This window comes from Salvelinus alpinus, unplaced genomic scaffold (assembly GCF_045679555.1).
Source record: "Salvelinus alpinus unplaced genomic scaffold, SLU_Salpinus.1 scaffold_40, whole genome shotgun sequence".
Classification (NCBI taxonomy): domain Eukaryota; kingdom Metazoa; phylum Chordata; class Actinopteri; order Salmoniformes; family Salmonidae; genus Salvelinus; species Salvelinus alpinus.
The window spans coordinates 1,879,382-1,905,235 of record NW_027255981.1 but is presented as its reverse complement, the minus strand read 5'-3'; the positions used below and the strand labels follow the sequence as shown (position 1 = coordinate 1,905,235).

Here is a 25,854-nt window from a genome sequence, read left to right as displayed (position 1 = left end):
GGACACCCAATCGCGGCCGGATGTGATACAGCCTGGATTCGAACCAGGGACTGTAGTGACACCTCTTGCACTGAGATGCAGTGGCTTAGACCGCCGCGTCCATGTGTGTGTTAACTACTTAACTGTACTGGAATGCTTAAAATGGCCGTCTAAATGTTTAAAATCGGTTATCGCTTTTTTGCAAGGAAAATATTGGATATCGGTATCGTCCAAACATGTTATATCGGTGCATCGCTAGAAAAATGTTTTCACACTTTTACAGTGTTACTTGCATCAGCTGTTGTACAATATGACATAAATTACAAAGAGTCTGCGGACATCCACAGGCGTCAAGCTTCCTTTTAAGATGCACTTTCTAAGCTATTTGCAATACAGGTGTTAAATGTGGGCTTTGCTACACAGAAAGCAGTAGATGACTACTCCATTGTCAACACTTGGATTAAAATCATTAGACATATATCAACATCTTCGAAAATATCACATACAGAGTCGTGAAAAAGTATTTCCCCCCCTTTCTGATTTTTTTCTATTTTTGCATACTTTTGATACTGATACTTCAATCAAAACCTAATATTAGATAAAGGGAAACTGAGTGAACAAATAACAACGATTACATACTTATGTCATAAACAAAGTTATGCAATATCGAATGCTCTGTGTGAAAAAGTAATTGCGGCCTTGCACTCAATAACTGGTTGTGCCACCTTTAACAGCAATGACTGCACCCAAATGCTTCCTGTAAATACATTTCTTTTTCAGTTTATAATTTTTTTTTTAACTACGGTTCCCTTTGTCTAATATTATGTTTTGGTTGAAGATCTGAACATTCAGTATAAAAAAAAAAATATGCGATTAGAGAATATCAGAAAGCGGGAAAATACTTTCACAGCACTGTAAGCATCATTAGCTTTTAAAAAAACAATTAAATCTGTTTATTTTATCACGCTCAGTGCAGAAATGTTACAGTACCCACAGCGCACACAACACACCCAGGTAAAGAGAGGTAGGACCGAACAGCAGACTCAAACCAGCAGTGTTTCACTGTTGTCACTCACTTTGTGACTGACAGGCGCTGTCCTATGATGTTCAACCTTTGTCAGGTATCTCGCTCCATACTTCTCCCGCTAAAATGAAAGATATGCATCTTCAAGCGATCTGTTGATAGGACTCCACTATCAGTAGGATCGTAAGAAAATCCATACGGAAATTGTTAGGATCGTAAGAAAAGCCATGCGTGAAACGTAAACATTAAAATTCATCTGTGAACATACAGACACCATGTTACGATTACAGACTAACATTTTAGGCTCGAACAAATCTTCTTGCAATTATAATATCTTTGAGTTTTAGCAGTTTCATTTTTAAAAAATTGGCCTGTGAGGAGTGCTACCATTCTCTGGGCTCTGTCTGCAAGCATAACACAGTAAAAAAAAACTGAAGTCAGGGAATACCGGAAAGAGGTATCCTGCACATTTTCAAGTTAAGTCTCCATTTTAAGGACTCCTGAGTGGCGCAGAAGTCTAAGGCACTGCATCGCAGTGCTTGAGGCGTCACTACAGACCCGGGTTCGATCCCAGGCGGTGTCACACCCGGCCGTGACCGGGAGTCCCATAGGGCGGCGCACAATTGCCCCAGAGTTGTCCGGGTTAAGGGAGGGTTTGGCCGGGGGTGCTTTACTAGGCTTAACGCACTCTAGCGACTTCTTGTGGTTGGCTAGGCGCCTGCAGGCTGATTTCGGTCGTCAGTTGATTCATGTTTCCTCTGACACACTGGTGCAGCTGGCTTCCGGGTTAAACGGGCAAGCGTTAAGGAGCACGGTTTGGCGGGTCATGTTTCGGAGGACGCATGACTCGACCTTCGCCTCTCCCGAGCCCGTTGGGGAGTTGCAGCGATGAGACAAGATGGTAATTGGATATCACGAAATTGGGTTGAAAAGGGGGGTAAAACAAACAAACACTCCATTCTCTACTACTCCTCAGCCGAGTTACCTTCACATTTAGTTAGCTAATGTCATGGCTTAGTTTGCCAACGCAAGTCTAGATAGCACTAGCTGTACTATGCCTACAACAGTGAAGTTTCAGTCCGCTAGGTATATCTCTACAGCATGGGCATATCTCTGGTGACGTAGACGTACCCATGCATGCACCTTATCAAAACATGACTCATTTAATATTGCACCGTCCCATTCTCTGGGCTCTGTCTGCAATCATAACCAGTAGTATCTACCAGGAATAATGAAACACATAATAATAATAATAATATGATGTTTGGTGAATCTATGAATTATGAATGACCACTGGAGTCTTTGCATCACTCAAAATCTTGCCAAAGCATATTCTGTAGGGGGGGTTAATATAAATTTTTCATTTGACATGATTTATATGAATTGGGTCATGAACATCCTTTGAAATGAACAAGGGAGAGGTTAAACGTAGGCTAAGTCTGGCATAAGCTTATTCCCACACTTTACAATAAGTAGAACGGTGTTTCCGCCGACACATTGGTGCGGCGGGCTGCCGGGTTAAGCGGGCGGGTGTTAAGAAGTGCGGTTTGGCGGGTCATGTTTCGGAGGACGTATGACTCGACCTTCGCTTCTCCCGACCCCGTTGGGGAGTTGCAGCGATGAGACAAGCTCGAAATTGGGGAGAAAAAGGGGGTAAAATACAAAAAAAAAAAATTTTAAAGGGAAAAGTGCGGTAGCGAGAAATGTAGAGGTCAGATTGAATGACACAGAGAGAGAGAGAGAGAACTAAGCATCTGAAAACAGAGAGAAAGAAATCATTAGAAGGAGAGAAGACGCAGCAGACAGCCATTGACAAAATAAAAAAGATTGAAAGAGTGAGGGCAAGAGGGAGAGAGCAGACTAAAAGCCTCAAGAGATGAAGAGCAGAAATAAGACAATGACAGAGGAAGAGTGGAGAGAGTGAGTGAGTGAGTGAAAGTGAATGCATGTTTAATGCCCCATCAGAGCCCTTCCCCGACCGGAGGCGGTCACATCAGTAGATTCTAGGATGCAGGTTTGGGAAGCCTCAACCAAGACAGATTGAACTACCCCCCCCCCCCCCCCCCCAACCGTGCTCCTCCATCCCCCCATGTCCTCTCTACCTCTCCCTCCATCCCCCCCTTCTCTCCTCTACTCAGGGAAAAGCATGCAGGGGCGGGCGTGGGGCATGCCTGCATCGAGGCTTCCTTCAGCAAACATGTCTCCAGGAGCAGTATGTCTAGTCTCTGAGGAGTGGCCACCTTTGACCTCTCGAGTCTGTCAGAGCTAATGATCTCATGAAAAGACATGCCTTTTTAAAGGAGGCAGGTACTCGGATGAAATGTGTATCCTGGGTTAGGAAAGAAAGAGGGGAAAAGAGCGAACAAGGCTTTGGGGAAATGCTGACTTGTATTATACAACAGAATAGTTCAAGGCAGTGACGACTATAAGAATAAAATATTTCTCTGGTGTAACATTACCTGTTGAAATGCCTGTGTGTTTAGGAGCCATTTTCTCTACTCTGAAAGTGCACAATGAGTGCTGAGTAAGGGAGGATTAGTCAGCCCTACAAATTCCTGCGCCCACACCCACACCATATATAAACCAGATACCAAAACACAACAGTCTAGTAACAAACAGACATATGCCCTAACACCCACCTAACACATGATTTTCCAATTACGACAAACTCGCACATTATGACCCAGTCATCCAACAACACATGGACCATATAGACGTGGGCCAAGATTTTCAGATATTTATGCTAGATGTCTATATACATTTATGCTAGATGTCTATATATAACATGTGAATAGACTAGCCCCATAGATAGCCTTAACACACACACGAAAACCCTGGCCCCCTGAATGATATCAGAAGAGCATTTCTGCCCATTATGAAGTGAATTTGAACAACGCCAGTGGCTCTTTCTGCGTTTTGACCTATGGCCTTTGAGTGTTCATGGCCGTGTTGGCCAGAAACGTCCATTGAATAATCACATTGAATAAAAGACACCATCATCCTAAATCCATAAAGTCGTACTTTTGGGAGTGATTACTATTGCAAACTACGGCAAAGAGCATGTTATCCGGTGATTACGGTCACTACCCATTATCTGCCGTTGCAACTAATTAAGCCCGTTGAAACTGCTCCCGGGTCCACGTTGCCGCTCTTGATTAGCGAACATAATTCCAATTAACCTCGAAACAGATGGGGTCATCTTCCATCTAATGGTTCCCTTTGTAGAACGGAGGACTCCCCACGTGACGGCACACGAGAGACGGCACCGGTAATCGGTTCATCAGCAGCTCGTCGTGAGGGCGAGTTCACTATATAATTTCCACAGTTGCCGGAATGGCTTCGAGTGGATGGCCGAAGTGGGATATCGATGGGCTTCCTGGTCAGCGGGGTCAACTTGGGGTCAATGTTATCCGGCAGGATGTGTGTGGCAGAATTGTGAAGCTGGCAATACGTATTCCATGAATTATGAATTAAATCCATAGACAAGCCTATCCATAGACAAAACTCTTGGTGAGTAAGACACTGAGTAGCACTTTTAAAAAGATTTAGCTTCTCTGTTTGAAGCATATGGTGGAATCGCTTGACTGGAGAAAAAAAGACAGAAAAAAACCCAGCTCTTCCTGTGTGGTGAGGCCTACTGTGCTGAGGACCCTCTACAAATACATCCAAAGGTAGCAGAGAAGCTGCTCCCAAAAGTGAAGAAGATTTAGAAGACTTAGGTACGCAATAACATTTCAACTGGTCGGTACCTAAAATGTGTGTTATTGTATCCCCAAAGCTTCTTACAAAATCCCTTTTGGGAGCAGAAAACAGTTTAGTGTGGTGGCAGGGATAAACGTTTGAAGAATTGAAAGACGTGGATCAGAAAAATAACCAACACACACAGATGGTGTAAACAAAACATAATACTTTAAAACCTATAAGGAAACTGTAATTAAAAAAAGCACGACAACCAAAATAGAACTCGATACCAATCCAAAGCCACTAGGAGTAGGTCACACTGTTGGTAAATGACTACATAACAAAACATCTGTCATGAGGTCTTATGACTGGTTGGTAGTAGAGCTGGGTGATATGGCCTAAAAATCCTATTTCGATTTTTTCCAAATTTATGGGCGTTTCATGATATACATCTCAATTTCTTTAACGTTTTCTCTAAATAAGCTTTGTTGGAAAATTAAAAAAAATAATAATCTAATGAATTCGGGGCGTGAAACATTATACCTAGGCAAAATAAGCATTCCACAATCATAACACACACAAATAATTTCATTATTTTATCAAAATAGTTGAATTATTAACCTGCTTTTTTTGCAATAATCACAGATCTGGCTTTCAAGTCTGTCTTCAGAAATTCGATTTTTGGTTCCAAATGTAACCAGAACCATGCACATCCACTTGTAATGACCACCTTCTGGTAGCAGGCATTGTAGAAAACGAACACATGTCTCCTGCACAAGCTCTCAAGCACAAGGTCACGTGCTAGTGAGTAGCCAGCTAATCCTCATTTTTCGAGTCTAGACAACTTGGATCTATTTGCTTGCTAACAAGGTAGGCCAGTTGAACTATTAGGAATTGGTGTCTGTGTGCGAGTGGGAAGGTGCACATGTGCACACAGCACAGAAGAAACGAAGAAGACGAGACCAAAAACACATAACACTCATGAAAACTAACGGAAAATTTAAACCTTGCGATACAGGCATTTGGAACATTGCACGAAAACATACATTTGAATTCATTTTGATACATCGCCCGGCCCTAGTTGGTAGTCATGCATTAGTCTGACGAAGTTGCCTGATTCAGAACATTCCTCTAACATGCAAGCCAACATGGTGACAGTAATCAAAACCATTAGAGCCAATATGGTTGTTTAGCATCCAAAGCCACTTAGGCCTCCAATAAGTATAACCTAAAAGGGAATCAAACCCACACCCTTGGTGTTCCAAGCACCATCCTCTAACCAACTAAAGTTCTTCTTGGTTCCTATAATAACTGAACCACCAATATGCTGTCATCTTTTTCTACCTTTTGACTTGTCGACCAAAAATGTTCAAAGACAATGTGTTGCTAGTACTCGTCCTTTAAAACAAAAAAAAAGAAGAAGGAAAAAAAAGAAAAGAAAAAAAAGAAAGAAAATTGGTGACAAACTTCCTCCTGCTAATATCAGCACATCCATCATTTCCCTCAGCCAGCTCTGCTCAGTGGGACTTGATCCGACGACTTCCCATCCCAATTCATAAACGACATCAGTGGAGATAGAAGAGTCGAGTGATCCAGGAATGTCAAAAGGAGATCCCCCGAGGGCTTCCAATTGAGATGTCCCTTTTCGCCTCAATGAGGAGAAGGAATGCAGGGAGGGAAGGCCGGTAATCTTCTTCTTATCTCCCGTTCGAGGCTGGGGCCAGTGAGGTCAGTACCCCGCTTCTGCTCTGGGCCGGAGAAAACACAACACATTCCCCCAGGTTGTTTCGCTTCAGAGGGGCTGCAGTTAACCCCTCTGGCCGTGCTACGGTTATCACAAGCTTGAGTTCAGGGTCAATGACGTGGCAGACTTTGCTTTCCTGACTTTGTATGAAAATACCTGGTAAGGTGGGCTTAGTTTGTATCTGAAAGATTGAACAAGGCAACAACTTTTTCATGGTGTCCTTTATTTTTAGCCCTTTAAAATGTTTCAGTCATTGAAAAGGTCATTAAGCCAAATGACACTTATTAAGAGAAGGATCTATATTTTTCTTCTCTTTCACAAATATATGGAAGACATCTGGTAGACAGCTGTACAGGTCAAGCACGTATAAAGACTTAGTAAATCGGCCCCTGCAACTAACCGACACCAAGGGGAGAACGTCAGTGCAGTGATTGGTCATTGACAGGACTTTTACTTTTGACATGCAAATCCTCAGAGAATCTAAGGATTCCCAGGGTTATACAAAGGTTACACTAGTGACCTATCATAGGTTGCGGATGTCGGTCTACGGGGATTAGGTGAGAACACCTCTCTGGGAGCCAAACAGAAAAGGCTTTATTTATCTCAACCTTTTGATTGAGATAAAAACTCTGATTGGATGTGGCTGACCCACGTCTGTCAATGTGGTGCATCGAGGGCACTTGCACCTTAACCCCCCAAAAAAATCACCCCATGATTACAATTGGGTGCGGTCTACAAATGGGTCTAACAATGCCATAACCCACCCAGTGTCATTCTGTCATTATCACAATAATAATTCTAATGATAGTGTGTTCCAGAAAAAGGACAATGTCGCCCTATTATTTACCACCATCCACTAAACGACGAAGAATAACAATACTTGAAGACAGATTTGTTACGAAAGCAGTCAGAGCAAACTAATCTTCCTTTACAACACAAGAAAAGGGTTAAGGAGGATCACATAAATGAATCAATCATATAGGGCTCCTCATCCACCCACACAAACGAACCCACAAAGAAAAATAGAAATGCCATGGGATATCCCATCAGTGTAATATGGTGGGAATTGTAGGCCACAAACAACATAATTTGTACTCTACTGTCGAGGACATTTAGTCGACATCCTCATTAATTCTTAGACAAATGGCTCGAAAGCTGTCTCCTCTGGCAATGACAAATGGAAATACTAAATGGTTCCCATGTCGTTGCTGAAATAACACAAACTCTGGGACTCCCGTTTGGAGTTGATAGCGCTGAGGGACTAAATGTAACAAACTACGATTAGTAAATCGAGCAAACAAATGTTGCAAAGCACAGAAATGGAGAGCAATGTCCCCAAAGGGCTAATGTACACATTAATACAACAAAGTCGCTTGTCATTCACTAATAATTGCAGAACCATTGTCACTGAAACTGTCATCTGAAAAAAAAGCCTTGCTCAATCCTCAAATGCATTAGTAGTGTTAAAGAGGAAAAACACAAGAAACTTGTCAGCACAGCTGCCAAGAACCAATAGAAAACTTCAACGAGACGGTGACCAAATATGACAACGTTTTTTTGCTTTGACCAGTTAAGACAAGCCCCAGATGATTGTCTATGTAGACACCCACACTACTGCTTTGTAGCGCATCGCTACTCAATAGTTACGAAGGCCTCCAAGTGTCGTAACACTCTAAATAAACCGGTCTGTCTTTTGATTGCATACACCTCAATGACAACAACGGTTGTTGCTTTACCAACCTTTCGACGGGTGTTTCTACAATAGCATAAGGCTCCTCTTTCTTTCATAGACCCATCAAGCTCGATTCGTTGGTTCGTAGTTCCCAGATGAACACCAACCAAGGAAGTGCCTGTCAATTAGAGGTTATTTCGAGCTGAAATTATTAAAAATTTCACCCGGAGGCAATTTGCTGACATCCTGAAACCAGCTTCAACCTTGAGGAAATTAAAGGTGGCCGTCTTCTTTAAACACCGTTTGTTTTAAGCAACGTTGCACTTGTCTTTGTTAGTAGCTTGATGTAAAGTTCAAAATGTCTAAGATCCTAAAGTTACTTTCACCGAGCACTCTGGAAACAAAGCGTGTACTTAGCAACTGTATCGGACCTGGCCTCCTATTACTACTAACTTAAAGATTCAATAACCATCAATTCAGCCAAATGAAAATGTTACGAATAGAAACACGGCACAGTCAAAAATACCCTTTGCACAAACCAATGAAACAAATACATTTACAAAAGGCCCAAAGTCCTCATTTATACTTGTCAGCAAGATTACACACCGCATCCATTTGTCACATCTAATTTGAAATGCATCCAAACCGGTTCAACACCGCCCCAGCTAAAGCATTCAGGCACACTTGATTGGTCCACAGTCATTTTCAAATACTAAAACATGTCGTCAACAGATTCATTTCTGGGTGAAAATAAAGGAACGTGTGGATGACTCCTATGAACGGAGATAGGCCATCTATTCGATTGGCGGCGATAAAGCTCTGTCATCAGCTTTGAAACAGTCTTTAATAGAAACGAACGTGTGTCTGAGGAGAAGTCGAATTGGATCCCAGTGTGGGCTATGGTGTCAGGTGTCGAGGCAGATGGCTGCGTGTTTGGAAAAGGCCTTGCCAGCAGCTTGATCCACTCCCTTGAGAGTATGTGGTGCTGGATAGAGAGAATGTCAGATGATAGCGCAGAGGTTCCAAACGGTTACAGAGACTGGGAATGCGGTTACAACAACACACGAGCAGGCTAAATGTTATCCTTCCTTTACAGGAGTGTAAGAGAACAGCAGTAGTGTTGATTCAAGTCGTTCATATTTTTCCCAAGGACCCACCGAGAGCCATAGCTATGAAGAAATGCTGACATATTACACACCGGAAATTATTTTGCATTCTTCGAAACTCGAAAAAGTAGAGCTGTGCCGTCTAGGAAGTTCATCAAAAGGTTGCTTCGGTATTTAAATATTTAATTGGCTTTAACTCCTTGCACTTAAGTCAATCCACTTAATTGACCTTAAACCTTGACCGTGGTCCGTGACCTAAGTCAATCACCTGACCAGTTTATGGCACCAGCCCAAACACCGCGCAGGCCCAGTCACCGTATAGTAATTACAGCTAAGAATAGATTAAACACACAAACGAGTCGAGTGAATAAAGCCGTCCATACTGGTAAACCTGTTAAATCCCATTTGTCAACCTGCAAGGGCTATGGCCCCCGTGACTGACTAGCTGGGCTGGCAAAGCAGCGTGCTAAGACCAGGTGATTCACGTTTGAATGTCACCGCGATCAGTAGAGCGGAAGTCAGAGGCCTTTCCCCCGAGCTGGTGTCGCCTCTTTAGGGCTCTCTGCTGCTATCATGGGGAAGGATACGTTTTTTTTCTCCATCGACCTGCAACTAAACTCTCTATGGGGTTTACGGAGGAGTGGCGCATGCCTGGCCACAGTCTCCTTTCACCTGTGGTATGGAGAATTGGGAATTAAGGGAGGTGATTGTGGAGGCAGCTCTTCCCTCCAGCTTCATGGTGAAATCAAATCATTAACTTCTTGAGAATACAGGGGGTGCTATTTTCCCATTAGCATAATATGCTCTACAGATTAAACTGCCTCTTATTCAATTATTGCTCTTACTATATGCATATAAATAATACCATTGTTTTCTTTCCAATCTCTAGTTTCTAAAACCGTTTCAATTTTGTCTCTGAGTGATACAGAAGTCATTTGACAGCACTTTCCATGACCAAGAAGAAAAAAGCAAGATGTGTATGCCAGCTTCAACTCTCTGCCTATATATGGTCGTGCCCCCTATGACCCGAAACACACCTCATTGGCCTTCCTCTGGGTGTCAAGAGGACGTCAGAGGAAAAATATCTTGTTTATCTGGGACTGACGTGAAATGAGAGCTAATTCTTTGGCGTGACCGACAACTTCCGGTTCTCTAAATCGTGCGACTTGTAGCTGCGATTGTCTTCTGTTGTGCGGCCATTATGGATGAAAACTATCTCCGTCTCGAAGTTTGTTTGATACATGTGACCAGATCATCGTAATGTATGTTTTTTCAATATAGTTCAATATAATATAATATAAAATGGCACGACCATTTTATTTACGTTTGAGAGATCCGTGCCACTCGACCAGTACCTGTGCTAAATGGAGTGGGAAAGGAACAATTCTGAACGGAACCAACGACTCATCTTGACAAAGGACACTTTGATCAACATTCTGATGAAAGATCAGCCATAGTAAGACCCAATTTACGATGTTATATCATATCTGTTGTGCATGTGAACTGGCCGTGGGCGCCTAGCCGAATCTGCCTGGTATAGCTATGCTAATTTAGCGCTACATTTTGTTTTCGTTATAAAACATTTAATAAATCTGAAATATTGTTTGGATTCACCAGATGTTGGGCTTTCAATATCTGTACGCTGTGTATTTTTCTGAAATGTTTTAAGATGAGTAATTCGTTATATGACGTTGGTCTCTGTAATTGTTCTGGCTGGGTCAGCACTATTTCAGATTGCAGCTGCAATGTAGAACTGTGATTTATACCTGAAAAATGCACATTTTTCCCAAAAAAAACTATGCTATACCATAAATATGTTATCAGACTGTCATCTTATGAAGTTGTTTCTTGGTTAGTGGCTATATATATTTTTATTTAGTCGAATTAGTGATAGCTACTGACGCAGGAAAAAACTATTGGGAGTAAAAAAATCGTGTCCTTTGCTAACGTGGTTAGCTAATAGATTTACATATTGTGTCTTCCCTGTAAAACATTTTAAAAATCTGAAATGGTGGCTTTATTCACAAGACCTGTATCTTTCATCTGGTGTCTTGGACTTGTGATTTAATGATATTTAGATGCTACAAGTTACTTGTGACGCTATGCTAGCTATGCTACTCAGTGGGGGGGGGGGGTGCTACCGGATCAGGGTTGGTGACTCGTGAGAAGTTAAAGACCCCCAGAGTGGCCCAGATGAAGGGAGGTCAACGGAGATTCCAGCAGAGACTTCCGGACTCCATGCAGGGACACCAAGAAAAGGGCTGGCTACCGCTGTCCTTCGCACAGATGGCCCAGGCTAGCTAATCCCAGTCTGCGTCCGTGCATTCCCTTGTTACCAGATACCGGGTCATAAGAGTTGCTGAAGGCCCTTTAAAAAATGTGTTTACCCAGTCCCAAAACCCCTTGTCTGTAACACTATCATGCAGCCTTTCTAGTCATGCACATTGAAATAGGTCTACAAGCTGGCCTGCGGTCAGGTTACACATGTGGATGATTCGATGTGCAGACTATCGCCAGTGGCCATTTTCCTGTTCTGCACCACACAGTATTTCTAGTCATGCGGCACAAAGTTGCAGACACCTGGTTAGGAATTGAAATATGTGCGGTACACTACTGGGCAGGGTAAGAAAAAGGTCAAGTGAAGGACAAGAGGAGAACTTGTTTAGTCTACAGCAGTATGGCACTTAGTCCTTCCTCTCTTGACCTTGTTTGGAGGAACACGAAACACGTCAGGATTGATTCTCTCGCACTCCATTATCTATAATCACGCAAACAATGCACATGATCATCCCTGCCAAGTAGGATACTGGCAATGAGATCACACTCCAATTATTTAACCTCCCCGGGGGAACCAACGAAGCAGAGTACAAGGAGGTGGGGAATATGGAGATGAGTAGAGAAACCTGACCCGCAAACAACAGATCCAGATAACATTACGCTCCAACGCCCTACAGCAAGAAGTACTCTGAGTTTTCAAACATCAAGAGTGGAAAAGGGGGAAAAGGGAACGCAGATAAGGATTTGTGGATGACTTTCATCTACAGTGAACACCTTGCTGAGGGACGACTTTCCTTGGCCTGCTCAAGGGGACCTTTAATGCAGACAGAAAATACCCTGAATACACTGCTCTGGAGTGTGGACTGCATCTATAAACGGGCTTGGCTCATCTCAGCTGTCCAGCATTCCAGGAACAGGTTTACAAAACAAAAGCTATGCCTTTTAATTAGCTGCCTCCAGTAAAAAAAAAAGTTGGAGCCCCATTGAGCAGGCTTGAGTGCTGACAGGTACTTTTGCAAATTCAGATAAAAGGAGCTAATCTGGCCAAACAAAATCACCCTTAAGCTTGTCCTCCCAGGCGCTTGGCAATACAAATGCTATTGATTTTAGCCATATGAGGAGGGTATGCAGGCTAGAATTGGTTGCCAGTTTTGAGCATTTTAGGCATGTTGATGAGTGGAAGGATTTTGGGAGCCAAAGGACCACAGCACTTCCCTTGTTCCCATAGCCATTTTTTTAGGGATCCTTGTGTGTTTTGGGGACTTTATATTTAGGAAAAAGCTAATCTCGGCTAATGTATTCTTGGCTGCCTCTTGATCTACCAAGGTCTATCCTGGAGAAAACGACTCCCTCTTTTCAAAGTTGAGCATTTCTGTCAGATTCCTTTTCTCGTGGCCCGATAAACCACTTCACAAGTCATTGTGTTTGACATCTCAAACACGCAAAGCATCAGCGAGCTATAAGAAGATGCACTTAGCAGGCGTTTCTCCAAAAGTCTGAAATCAAAAGTGCCGCGTTGTAGGCTGATGAAGGCAACAGCTGGACTGTCAAGGTTAACACTGCCACACTGGGTAGAAGAAACAGACTTAGTTTTAATAAAACCCAACCCTTTACACAGGTACCAACTAGTTTAGTTGACAAATTATCCTCATATATGCTTGTGTGTGTGAGACTTATTTTGATAGCATAATAATATCATCATCACTACGCTATCAAAACACCATTTTTAGCAACAGCCTACATACTTAGGATAGATTGATTAGAAACTATACAAAATGTCTTGTAGAGCAAACGTATCCAATTTGAGAAGGCATACTCAGTGGCGTAGTGGAGGGTATGCGCAAGTGTACGGCGTATAACCATTTATTTTCAATGGTCATTGCATTTACTCACTTCTTAATGCCCAGGATGCATACCATCAGAGATGGAAATATCCATTTGAAATGTAGAAAGTGATCCAAAGATGCAACAGCCATCATGGGTTGCCAATATGACTAGGATAATGCCTTTGGTTGCTAGACAATGAAAGAACACTGGTTGCTAGACAATGAAAGAACACTAATTGAACAGGATAATACATATGAGGAAGGCTTAATAAAATAAATTGCCTCCACATTTCTATGGTGGAATTTTGGCTATAGGCTACTTTGAAGCTAGGTAAGAAATGCCTCATAATATGAAATAAAATGTCCAGGTTTCAAACAATTAAGGAACAGGAAAAATATAGCAATGCTAATGATAGGCCCCAGGTAGATGGAAAGGCTTTCCCAAAAGCCTTCTCAATTAAATGTTAACTAGCTACAAAGTAGCCTATGCCTACCTTGCGAAATAATATCATGATTATTGTTATCAATCCAGTGGCCATTTGTTTTGCAAACTCCATCTCATGTGCAACCGAAACACCACTAACCACAGTGTTAGGTACCTGAGCCTTTGAATTAAAGGGAAACTACACTCAAAAATTTTAAAAAAAATCCCAGATCTCAAAAGTTGTCTCCTGATGTGGTTTACGCGTTGTTGTGGACTTAGAAAAACAACAAAATTAGATATTTTATTTAAAAAGGTGTGAGCGAAAACCTGAGAGAAAAAACATGGGGCAAATCTGAAACCTGTGAATTTCTGACTCCGTTGACAGACTTATTTATCTGTTTCAATAGCAGGCCTACTATTAGCAAGCCCAAGATGTACTCTTAAGGAGCCTAATAATTGCCGTTACTCCTAAAGGCCAAAGGACCTCATGTTATTTTCGGAGGTAGACTGGCTCTGGCTGCCAAAACAGCCAAATGCTCCATCTAAACGGGAATTGATTCTCAATTGCAATACGATTCTAGAAAAATAAACCACTTTACTTTCCTATCCCAACAAAATAATTTCACATATGCAAAATACACACTGTTTTAACCAGCTTTATCACAGTTGTAGCCGACAGTATTTTTCAGTGACGTTTCTGGCGGCCTTCTTCCGTTACACACAGGTGTTCGGAGCATGCTAGATAGCACAGTGGTCCCTCAGTCTTCCGTATTTCTTCTGTAAACACTTGTTGTAAGATGGAGATATGGCCTTATGGGAACACTAACCCCATAAAAAAGTTGTGCATCAATTGAACGTTTCTTGCTGATATGAAATATAAAGTCGTTATACTTCCAAAACTGTACCACAAGCAATGCATGTCAATGTTCAGAACGAGTGTCAGGGCTCTTAACAAAACTCCCCAGTACAGATAACACCTTCATCCAATGACCTTCATCCAATGAGTCATGATCAAGGGCTAACTATTAAGGCTTCCGCATGCTTCAGTGCGGCTGGCACCTAGCCAAACGAGTGTGCTCACATCTTCACTTGAAAAACAAGAATAAAGCAGCAAAAGTACTGTTTGTCCATCTTGAGGTGCCATAGCCAGTAGCCATTCACTTCCTCAAATAGTCAGGATGAATCTTAGATAACTCAAGAAATCTGTGAATCATTTAGATTTTTTTAGTCGAGGAGATCATAGTCTCGCAATTTTACATCCAAATAAGTTTTTTGGTGCAGTATTTCTCAAGTGAAAAAAAAACAGAATGAAAACGAGCCGTCTATCGTTGAACGACAACAAACACTTAATTTAAGAATCCCCACTGCTGAACAATGACTGATGAAGAGGTGTAAACTTAGGCTACCGAAATTCGGCTTGTCTCAATTTTTTGTGTGCGCACGAACGCACAAAGAAACCCTTGCTGAAGTCCAAAACGAACATAAACATCACAAAATGCTGTCATAATATATACACAAACTGTTTCCGAATATTTCTCCACGGGAAGCATGTAGGCCTTTAAGCCTACTGCATGCTACAGCTAGGGGACCCAAACGAGGGTGCTTCGCTAGAAAAACAAGAAAAAGGCCATAATAGTACTGTTTGTCCATCTTGAGACACCATAGCCAGATACACTTCCTCAAAATAGTCTGAATTAATCTAAAATAACTGAAGAAATCGGTCATTATTTTCACTTTTTTGTCAAGGAGATCATAGCTGGGCAATTTTACATTAACTATGATGTTTAGTGCAGTTTTTCTCAAGTACATTTTTTTGCATAAAAAACTATTAGTCTCTCCTTGAATTACAAACACTTAATTGAACAATCCCTACTGTTGACCAATCACCAATCTTCCTCAACCTATTTCGGCTTGCCTCTAGACAAAAATCTGTGCACGAACAACCGAAAAAAAAAATTTGCCGAAAACCAAAAACGTCACAAAATGTCGTCATAATATATGCAGGAACTGTTCCAGACGGGAAGTATGTGGACGCCTTTAGGTTGTCCTGACTTAAAGACCAATATAGGATGTATCATTTTAGGTGTGTATGTCACTGTTTCTCATAGAATTCTTCACAAAAAAGTTTGTATAATTTTGGCAAAAGGTTTGTATACCTCTTCCCTTTGAATCCCAACATAGCATGCAGTGAGTTTTGCAAACAATCAACATTTGACTCAAAGGAAAGAAGTTGAGCTAGCGCTGTTATTTGTAGAATATCAAGAAGCCGTATCGTATCAATTCTGGCTACAAAATATCAGTCCAGTTTACAATTTATGAACGGTGTTTTGCTTCTAATGAAAAGTTAATGTAATTTAGGCTAGAGAGCCCGCTGTTGAGGGCGAACTCACAGCACAATAGAATCGCAGACCCTTTTCAGATCTCGCTGTTGTTTTTACCATTCGACACCAGATTTAGCTGGTCAGGCCGACTTTTAAAGTTGCATTCGGTTATGATACCATTTGAACAGCTTTCATATCAATTCATGCCAACGTGTAATTCTTATAAATGTGGCTACTTTAATCGAATTACTTAAAACAACAAAAAAGATCTTACCTCAGGCGAGATCTAGATAACTCCCATCCCATTTTATCCAAAACGATTAACTTGAATGCTTAACATCCTAGTTGAAGAATAAACTGTATTTATCAATGACTTTTTGCAATTGCAACTAGACAAAGCCCCGTCCCTACAATTCATGAACTGTATCAATAGGCCTAGCTGTGTCTGTCTATACAACTAGTTTCTGTTGGGTCGCGCTGGCAGCATCGGCAGAAGTCCCGCCTATCCCATGCGGTAATTTGTTTAGGGATAGGCTGACCTACCGTGACGTTATTGCTCGTTTGTTCTCTGAGATGTCAATCATCACTTGTAATTACTGAAACATAGACACAGATAATGCAGAAAGAATGAGTAAAATCATACAGAATACAGTAATGAAAACGTGAGCATAAGTAATAGTAGTGACACATTATCTTTCCTGTACTGCTCGACAATGAATCCACTTTGGTCCACATTGTGTCCACATAAAGTAGCCTTTCTAAATGAAGGCTCTTAAATGGTCCATTACTACCCCCAACTGGAAGTTTGCACAGCCATGAATTGGACTACAAGTTGTCTTGCTTTTTGTAACAATAATAAAGTGAATATATCTGAGTCTGGCCTTCTAAAATGTCTACTCGTAAAGGCAATCTTCCTAGATACTTCAAATTCATTGAAAGAGTATGAGAGGTTGAACTTCTTCATGATAACCTGAAATAGGCTTCTCTATTACAACTAATAAACTGACAAACCACTTCAATTCAATATGAACAGAGACTGCAAATTATCTTTGATTTATTAATTTTTTCTTTACAAAAGTGATTACAATTATAAATGATAGTCTACTGTACAGCAGATTAAAATAGGTATCAATGGCAGTTCTTTCTTTATGTGCCCTGCATGCAATCCATACACAGTTGAAAGAAATTAGACACCAAGTGGCATTAAAGAGACAGAGCAAATACATTTTGATCATCTTGTATTGTATTCAATGGGGTAAGTCTATTCAGTTCAGTGTATTGCACTATTTGTGACCTTGCATCAAGTGTCTGATTGCTTCAATACAGTAATGTGTATTGTTTTATGTTGTATCAGGCAGTCAAGTCATGGTAACAGCCAGTAACCAATGGAAAGAGACACAAAGAAGATTGTAGTGCTTCGGCCCTCCATTGGCCATTGACACCCATCAATTATTGAGTGGAAATCCATCTTTGGTATGGGACGTTTGGTATGGGATGTCCTGACTCTCTGTTGTCTCTAAAGATCCCATGGCACTTTTAAGAGTAGGGGTGTTAACCCCGATGTCCTGGCTAAATTCCCAACCTGGCCCTCATACCATCATGGCCACCTAATCATCCCCAGCTTCCAATTGGCTCATTCATCCCCCCTCCTCTCCCATGTACCTATTCCCCAGGTCGTTGCTGTAAATGAGAATGTGTTCAACTTACCTGGTAAAATAAGGGTTAAAAAAAAATGGGTTGAGGATACCTAGTCAAAATCACAGGTAAGAGTTTAATATGGGGAATTCTAGCTAATTTCCCTTATTGAAGAACAGTACATTCATGACTACTTTGGTCTTGTATGGATGTTTTCAGTCTCCTGTAGTGAGATTCTTGCAGACTGCTTGCAGCTGGTGTAAAGTACTTAAGTATTTTTGGGGGGATATCTGTACTTTACTATTTATATTTTTGCAACTTTTAATTTTTCTTCAATACATTCCTAAAGAAAATAATGTACTTTTTACTCCATACATTTTCCCTGACACCCAAAGTACTTGTTACATTTTGACAGGGAAATGGTCCAATTCACACACTTATCAAGAGAACATCCCTGGTCATCCCTTCTGCCTCTGATCTGGCGGACTCACTAAACACACATGCTTTGTTTGTAAATTATGTCTCAGGGTTGGACTGTGCCCCTGGCTTATCCGTCCATTAAAACATTTGTTTTATTATTGTGCCATCTGGTTTGCTTAATATAAGGAATTTGAAATGGTTTATACTTTTACTTTTGATACTTAAGTACATTTTAGCAATTCAGTTTACTTTTGATACTTAAGTATATTTAAAACCAAATACCTTTGGACTTTTACTCAAGTAATAGTTTACTGTGTGACTTTGACTTGAGTCATTTTCTATTAAGGTATGACAATTGAGTACTTTCTCCACCACTGCTGCTTGCACACGATAGTCCTCTAATGTCACTGAGGCAATGTGAAGTAAAAGTCCATTTGGAGTCAAGGTTGGAAAAGGGGCAGAATAAACTGATCATAGATCTGGGTCCGAATCCCACAAAGCATCTCAGAGTAGGAGTGCTGATCTAGGATCTGTCATATCATCTTATTCATTATGATCTAAAAAAGCAAACTAATCCTAGATCAGCACTCCTACTCTGAGACGCTATACGTTTAGGGCCACTTTCATCTCTGGCTGGTTGGTCACTGGTCTGTGCTTCAGCGTGGCATGGGCACCACCTGGTGGGAGAAGAAGGAACATGAGAATACATTGAAGATTAAAATTGAGTTGTTCAGGGCAAAACCAGTTTCAGACAATTGTTCACTCAGAATGTTCAGGCTGTATCAAAAGGTGTTATCTGTGTTAAAACAGACATGCATACACTTCAAGCTTTTCCTAATGCGGTGTCCATGTAGAACTTGATTTAGAATTGAAATGTAAAAGTCTGAAATCTAAATCAATGTTACTTATTTACTTAGGCTACACTTTGCAGTATGAAACCAGTTGGTTTGTGTGTAGAAATATTAATGCAAGAATGTATGTGTATTACACTATTGCAGATGCATTGTGTGTGTGTGTGTATGTGTGTGTGTGTGTGTTTTGAATGCAGATATATACAAATATAAGATGAACACTTTTGTTGATCTTACATACCTCATATTTTTGGACCACAGTAATTCAAGGCGCTCTTTCCCGGTCTGTGCCATTCCAAATATCCTCCAGCTCCTCTTCCTCCTCCTCAAACTGCCAATGATCAGGATGAATATGATCTGGTTCTCTTTTGGGTGAAGTTTCTTTTTCCAATACCATCATGGGTGTGGAGCTGTCGGAGCACACGCAACAGTTGTCCTCAGAGCACACAATGACTCGTCCAGACCTGCGCACACCCATCCACGTGGAGTCTTCAGACACAGTAGACAAGATCTTGATCTCTACAACTCGAAGTGCACTTTGGAAAGTGAATTGCCTCTTTGCCGAAGGGAAGTATATGTGGTTATTGAGGTCTTGAATCTTAGTGTGAACACTTAAACAGTTGTGCTTGTGGTTTGGTGGCGGTTCAGTGCGGGCGTAGTCATACATCATCGAGCTGCTGCAGTGTGGTTCAGTGCGTTGCTTGTTAGAGTCCAAAATGGCCACTGGAACAGAACTCTCAACCTTATCCTCATCGTGGAGACCCACAGTGCTGGAGAAAATGTTCTCATGTCCAGCAGCAAGGGCAGGACTCCTCGTGGCGCATCTTAGGTCGTGATAGGCGTCATCTTTCGCAGGTAGCGAGGCACACTGAACCAAAAGAGAAGCAGACTCTGCGCTGACCTTCTGCAAGTCCTGCCTTGCTGTTTCACAGCTCATTTCCTCTTTCGGACTGAGGGCGGAAGTATGGCCAATCCCTTTGTGAGTCTGACTGAGTGGGTTTGAGTCTGCCAATTTGTATAGATTCAAAGGTGAACCATTTTGACCAGCAAAGTCCCCTGTTTTGCAGATACTTTCCTCCCCTGGACTGAGGGTGAAATTCTGCCCAATCACTTTCTGAGTTAGACTGAGTGTATTTGATCCTGGCGGTCTACACGGAATCGAAGGTGAACCATTCGGACTGTCATGTTCCCCATCAGCTTCAAGATGCCTTTCCTTCTCTGGACTGAGGGCGAAAGTCTGTCCAATTACTTTGGACGATACGTGAGTCTGACCGAGTGTGTTTGAGCACGATGGTCTATACAGACTCGAAGGTGGACTGGCATGGTCCCCATTGGCTTCAGAAGGCACTTTCTCAGTTGTGAGGTCTTTTGCACCCATCTGTGAGATTTTCCCCCAATCCTTGGGCAGGTCAAAGCTCAACATCGACCCAAGAGGGATAACGCCATAGTGGCTCTTGTCTTGCCTAATGGTCATCTCATTGGGTCCATGCAAGAAATGCCCCTGGATGGTAGGAACGGTAGGAATGCTTGACGTGTCTGAAGAGTTTCTATCTATGACACTCACCACAGAATTATTTTTGATATACAGTTGGAGTTCTGTATTTACTGGACTCCCTTGTTTGGCACGGCATTCCTTCTTATCCTCCAGTGGCCAGGTGTAGGCTCTGTGAGTGGCACCGATGGGCACGGTAGTAACCCCCTCCGGCTTGGGCATTCCGACAATGCCAGTCACAGTGTGCCTGTGTGTAATTTTCTTCCTCCTTTTCATCGGTCCCTTCAGGTTTAAGGTAGAGGTGGGACTGGTTCTGGGTAAGGTGGGGAACAAGACAGTACTGACTTGGGGTACGAAAGTAGCGTTGGTTGAGCTTGTGGAAACGGTGGTTGACAGGTGGCTCGTGTCTGTGATATGAGGCGATGCCACCTCTTCAAAAACAGGACTTCCATCTGTGACTTGCAGATAGGTGCTCACCTGAAACAGATTAAGATAATTGGATGTATTAAAATACAAAACTCTGCTAAATGTGACTTTCATTATCCTTGGAAGTTAAATGCTTACGCAACCATGATCAAAGACATCTTAGATTCATGTACGAAGACCCAATTTGATACTCGTGCAAACTTTATGAAATATGTAGTGGATTCTGTAGGAAAATACTGTACGTTATTTTAAGACATCACTTCAGCTGCAAGCCTTCAAAATGGGATCACACATTCTGCAAACGTTATCAAAATCACATGGAGATGAGGTGGTCTCATACCCAGCTGCAATGGCTTGACCATGACTAATCCACTGAGTGTGAGCCAAGTTGATGAAACACCACATCTGGAATGGGGGACCTTACAGAAATCTTACAGCACATTCCTTTACTAATAGCTGCTCTAAGCCATTGGGATCAGCTCTCCCTATCCCAGTCCCAATATAAAGCTTTTTAAGATCAACACAATAGAAATGTGCCTGAATGTCTTGAGGTTCTACTAGATGTTTTGTGTTATTAGCTGTGGGGATGGGTTTATCGGCCTTGAAATACACCACATGGCCAAAAGTATGTGGACACCTGTTCGTCGAACATCTCATTCGAAAATCATGGGCGTTAAGATGGAGTTGATCCCCACCTTTGCTGCTATGACAGCCTCCACTCTTCTGGGAAGGCTTTACACTAGATGTTGGAACATTGCTGCGGGGACTTGCTTCCATTCAGCCATAAGAACATTAGTGAGGTCGCTACTGATTAGACCTGGCTCGCAGTCGGCATTCCAATTCATCCTAAAGGTGTTCGATGGGGTTGAGTTCAGGTCTCTCTGCAGACCAGTCAAGTTCTTCCACACCGATCTCGACAAACCATTTCTGTATGGACCTCACTTTGTGCACGGGGGTATTGTCATGCTTAAACTGGAAAGGGCCTCCCCCAAATTGTTGCCACAAAGTTGAAGGCAACCAATCATCTAGAACAGGGGTGGGCAACTCCAATCCTCTGGGGTCTGATTGGTGTCACTTTTTCTACATCCCTAGCAATCACAGCTCATTAATCAAATTGCATTCTAAACTGAAGATCATGATTAGGTGATTATTGGAGTCAGGTGTATTAGCTGGGGCAAAACTGTGACACCAATCAGGCCCCCTAGGACTGGAATTGCCCACTCCTGGTCTAGAGTGTCAATGTATGCTGTAGGTTTAAGATTTCCCTTCCCTGTAGCTAAGGGGCCTAGGCTGAACCATGGAAAAACAGCCCCAGACCATTATTCCTCATCCTCCAAACGTTACAGTTTGCACTATGCATTGGGGCAGGTAGCGTTCTCTTGGCATCCGCCAAACCCAGATTTGTTTGTCGGACTGCCAGATGGTGAAGTGTGTTTGTGTGCGGCTGCTCGGCCATGGAAATCCATTTCATGAAGCTCCCGACAAACCGTTCCAGAGGCAGTTTGGAACTCGGTAGTGAATGTTGCAACCAAGGACAGACGATTTTTGCGCGCTTCAGCACTCGGCGGTCCGTTCTGTGAGCTTGTGGGGCCTACCACTTCGCGGCTGAGCCGTTGTTGCTCCTAGACGTTTCCACTTACAGTTGACCAGGGCAGCTCTAACAGGGCAGAAATGTTAAAACTGACATGTTTGGAAGATGGCATCCTATGACGGTGCCACATGGAAAGTCACTGAGCTCATTCTACTGCCAATGTTTGTCTACGGACATTGCATGGCTGTGTGCTCAATTTTATACACCTGTTAGCAACAGGTGTGGCTAAAATAGCCGAATCCACTCATTTGAAGGGGTGTCCACATACATTTGGCCATGTAGTGTATTTGTGCCTTTTAGGTAGACTTGACAGTATAACATCATCGTACACGTTGGATCAACTACCTGCTTACAGACATCTACAGCAACATAATTCAAATCTGACTGTTGTCCAAAACTTTGCATCCTCCATTTAATTTGGTTGATGTTGTCTTGTGGTATGTAGATATGAATATGTGGTGATCTGTACTCACCCTATGCACAGGTTCCACTGCCTGCCTTGGCTCCACTGGCCCCTGTTGCAGACTGCCCCCTGGTGGCTGTTGGTCAAAACTGAGGATGAGGTTGATGCTGCTGCCCAGTGGGGTGACAGTAGCACAGGGCTCTTCAAGGATAATGCTGGGCGAGTTTACTGCCACAGCCAAGGGGACGTGTGGTGTGACGTTTACCAGCTTGGCAAAGTTTTCTCCATGGTGACCTATCCCCGGTTGGGATTTTTGTGGTCCTTCAAACCGGCTCGCCACCATCAGCCTGTGCTTTGTGGACAGTCTTTCCGAGGACTTGTTGTGTTCTGCCAGAGAGGATAGATTCTGCAAAGAAAACCAAAGATTTTGTTCAATAACTCCTATTTTAAAATATTTAAATTATTTTTAGGTTTTGTGCAATAAGCCTTGATCCTTAGGAGCATAATTTGCCAAGATTTGGGCAGGTTGAATATTGTCAGAAAGCACTTGGTCTTCTATACACATCTATACAGTAGCTTCACCACAGCGATGTAGTTCAGTGCATTAAATGTGTCTAATTCTAATAGAGAGCAGTGGTATTGTTCTGAAAGAATTTGTTATAACGAATAAATATCGTATTGACGTGAAAGCAGAGATATCCTTTATTTATTTACTATTATTATACATTTTTTAGGGGGTAGCAGGGATATCCTACCTGGGGTTGGCCTTGTGAAAATCTGGTTGCGTCTCCCTGAGGGGCATCACTTCTTCTTGAATCCCTTGACCTCTCCCGACCCAGCTGGTCTTTCTGCGCCCTCCAGTACACCAGGATCCATCCCAGCATGCTTTGCAGTTCCTCAGTCCTCTCCTTTATCTGTAGAAACAGTTGCCAGATATTTTCAGTCTCTTCTAATGGTTGGGTCATTGGGGTTTGTGCACCTAGACTAGTTACATTTTTAAAACACGTGAAAGTACAAAATATTTTAATTAATCACAGTCTTTTCAAAGGCTGTGGTCCACAGGGCAAAATATGTTTGTGACCCCTGTTGTAAAAGAACTCACAATATCTGCCAAGTGATGTCGCTCCTTGATAAGCTTCTGCCCAGCAGCAGCGAGCTTGTCAAACTCGTCAAACTTCTGCTCTATCCTCAGATCTAGCTCAGATGGAACACTCGATTCTGCCAATCTCCACTGCTGGGCTGAAGCCTCTGAGAAAATGCAAGTCTGTGTGTCCTCTGTCCATGAGCTGTAGGGGAGAGAGGGGAGAGAGCTCAGTAGGTCAATTGGTTATTACAATAAGCATTCATGAGCACTAAACATTTACATGTACATTATTCAGGACAAAACAGGCACAACATTCCAGTTGTACCAAGAACAATATTTGACATCATACTGTATGTGTAATCCCTTACATCATGGCCAGGTAGGCCCTAAGAAAGTCTTGCAGTTGCCGAAATTGTTGGAGGTTGCATTGGTTCTCTGCCATGCTCCAGCCCAACTCCTGCCAAGCTTGCTGGGTCGCATGGACGTTCTCCCCCAAAGCCCCTGCCATCTCAGGTAGGAGGACCTGTAGTTGCGAAGCCAGTCCCTCCATCTCCTCCACCTCCTCTTTTATGACCTGATAGTCCCTCTGAAAGAAGATCATACTGTATGTTTTATACTGTATGTGGAACAATTACACTTTCGCAGGTGAGATGAATATTCTTGTATCGGAGTTTAAGCCTGACAGAGGCTCAAAACCAATCCAATTTAGCGAGTTCTGAACTAATAATGCCTGTCATGATCTTATGATAGATAATGGACATGGGGTTGCATTCTGCTATGAAAACAAAATCTATATTTCTTTCTGGTCTTTCAATCTACAGAGGGATACCATGGCTAGTATGATTGAACTCCTCATGTATCATGACTGGATAGCCAAGATTACACTATTGACAGCTTATGCTGGATAGTTTGAGACAACTTTCCCTTTATTAATGATGTTCGAAATTTTAACACAGGTGTAAAGTCTGAATCTGAGATGATATCTGACAATTCTAGAGTTTTTTTTATACAATGCTATGGAGCGTTAAAGGAAGCTGAAGCATACACAATATCTCTGAAGACACTGGACCATACAGTGCATTCAGAAAGTATTCAGACCCCTTGACTTTTTCCACATTTTGTTACGTTACAGCCCTATTCAAAATGTCTTTGCAAATGTATTAAAAAAAACATTGAAGTATAACATTTACATAAGTATTCATACCCTTTACACAGTACTTTGTTGAGGCACCTTTGGCAGCAATTACAGCCTGGAGTCTTCTTGGGTATGATGCCTCAAGCTTGGCACTCCTGTATTTGTGGAGTTTCTCTCATTCTTCTCTGCAGATCCTCTCAAGCTCTGTCAGGTTGGATGGGGAGCGTCGCTGCACACTGTTTTCAAGTCTCTCCAGAGATGTTTGATCAGGTTCAAGTCCGGTCTCTGGCTGGGCCACTCAGGGACATTTAGAGACTTGTCCCGAAGCCACTCCTACGCTGTCTGGCTGTGTGCTTAAGGTCGTTGTCCTGTTGGAAGGTGAACCTTCACCCAGTCTAAGGTCCTGAGTGCTCTGGAGCAGGTTTTAATCAAGAATCTCTCTCCATTCATCTTTGCCTCGATCCTGACTAGTCTCCCAGTCCCTGCTGCTGAAAAACATCCCCACAGCATGATGCTGCCACCACCATGCTTCACCTTAGGGATGGTGTCAGGTTTCCTCCAGACATGACGCTTGGCATTCAGACCAAAGATTTCAATCTTGCTTTCATCAGACCAGAGAATCTTGTTTCTCATTGTCTGAGTCCTTTAGGTGCCTTTTGGCAAACTCCGAGCGGGGTGTCATGTGCCTTTTACTGAGGACTGGCTTCCGTCTGGCCACTCTACCATAAAGGCCTGATTGGTAGAGTGCTGTAGAGATGGTTGT

The 25,854-nt window shown here is 42.4% G+C and overlaps 2 protein-coding genes across 13 annotated transcripts in view; both read right to left on the bottom strand.

The window, feature by feature from the left end:
- LOC139566989 (signal-induced proliferation-associated 1-like protein 2) overlaps nucleotides 1-16,533 on the bottom strand; it is a 96,636-nt gene extending 80,103 nt beyond the window's left edge. For 3 of the 6 annotated variants that reach the window (XM_071388391.1, XM_071388393.1, XM_071388396.1), the window contains exon 1: nucleotides 16,329-16,532. The gene's annotated coding sequence lies outside the window, so the exon portion shown is untranslated. Of the gene's footprint in view, nucleotides 1-1,055; nucleotides 1,161-16,328 lie in introns of those variants that run through there. The other 3 variants (XM_071388397.1, XM_071388395.1, XM_071388392.1) reach the window with 3 other exon arrangements.
- A 558-nt stretch (nucleotides 16,534-17,091) lies between these two features.
- Nucleotides 17,092-25,854, bottom strand: part of LOC139566988 (uncharacterized) — a 32,834-nt gene continuing 24,071 nt past the window's right edge. For 6 of the 7 annotated variants that reach the window (XM_071388390.1, XM_071388387.1, XM_071388384.1 and 3 more), the window contains 6 exons: nucleotides 24,325-24,542; nucleotides 23,975-24,158; nucleotides 23,628-23,786; nucleotides 22,943-23,278; nucleotides 19,202-20,929; nucleotides 17,092-18,786 (listed from right to left, as the gene is read on the bottom strand). In XM_071388390.1, coding sequence (XP_071244491.1) covers nucleotides 19,226-20,929; nucleotides 22,943-23,278; nucleotides 23,628-23,786; nucleotides 23,975-24,158; nucleotides 24,325-24,542 — 2,601 coding nt within the window. In that variant the 3' untranslated portion in view covers nucleotides 17,092-18,786; nucleotides 19,202-19,225. The remainder of the gene's footprint in view (nucleotides 18,787-19,201; nucleotides 20,930-22,942; nucleotides 23,279-23,627; nucleotides 23,787-23,974; nucleotides 24,159-24,324; nucleotides 24,543-25,854) is intronic. The other variant, XM_071388389.1, reaches the window with a different exon arrangement.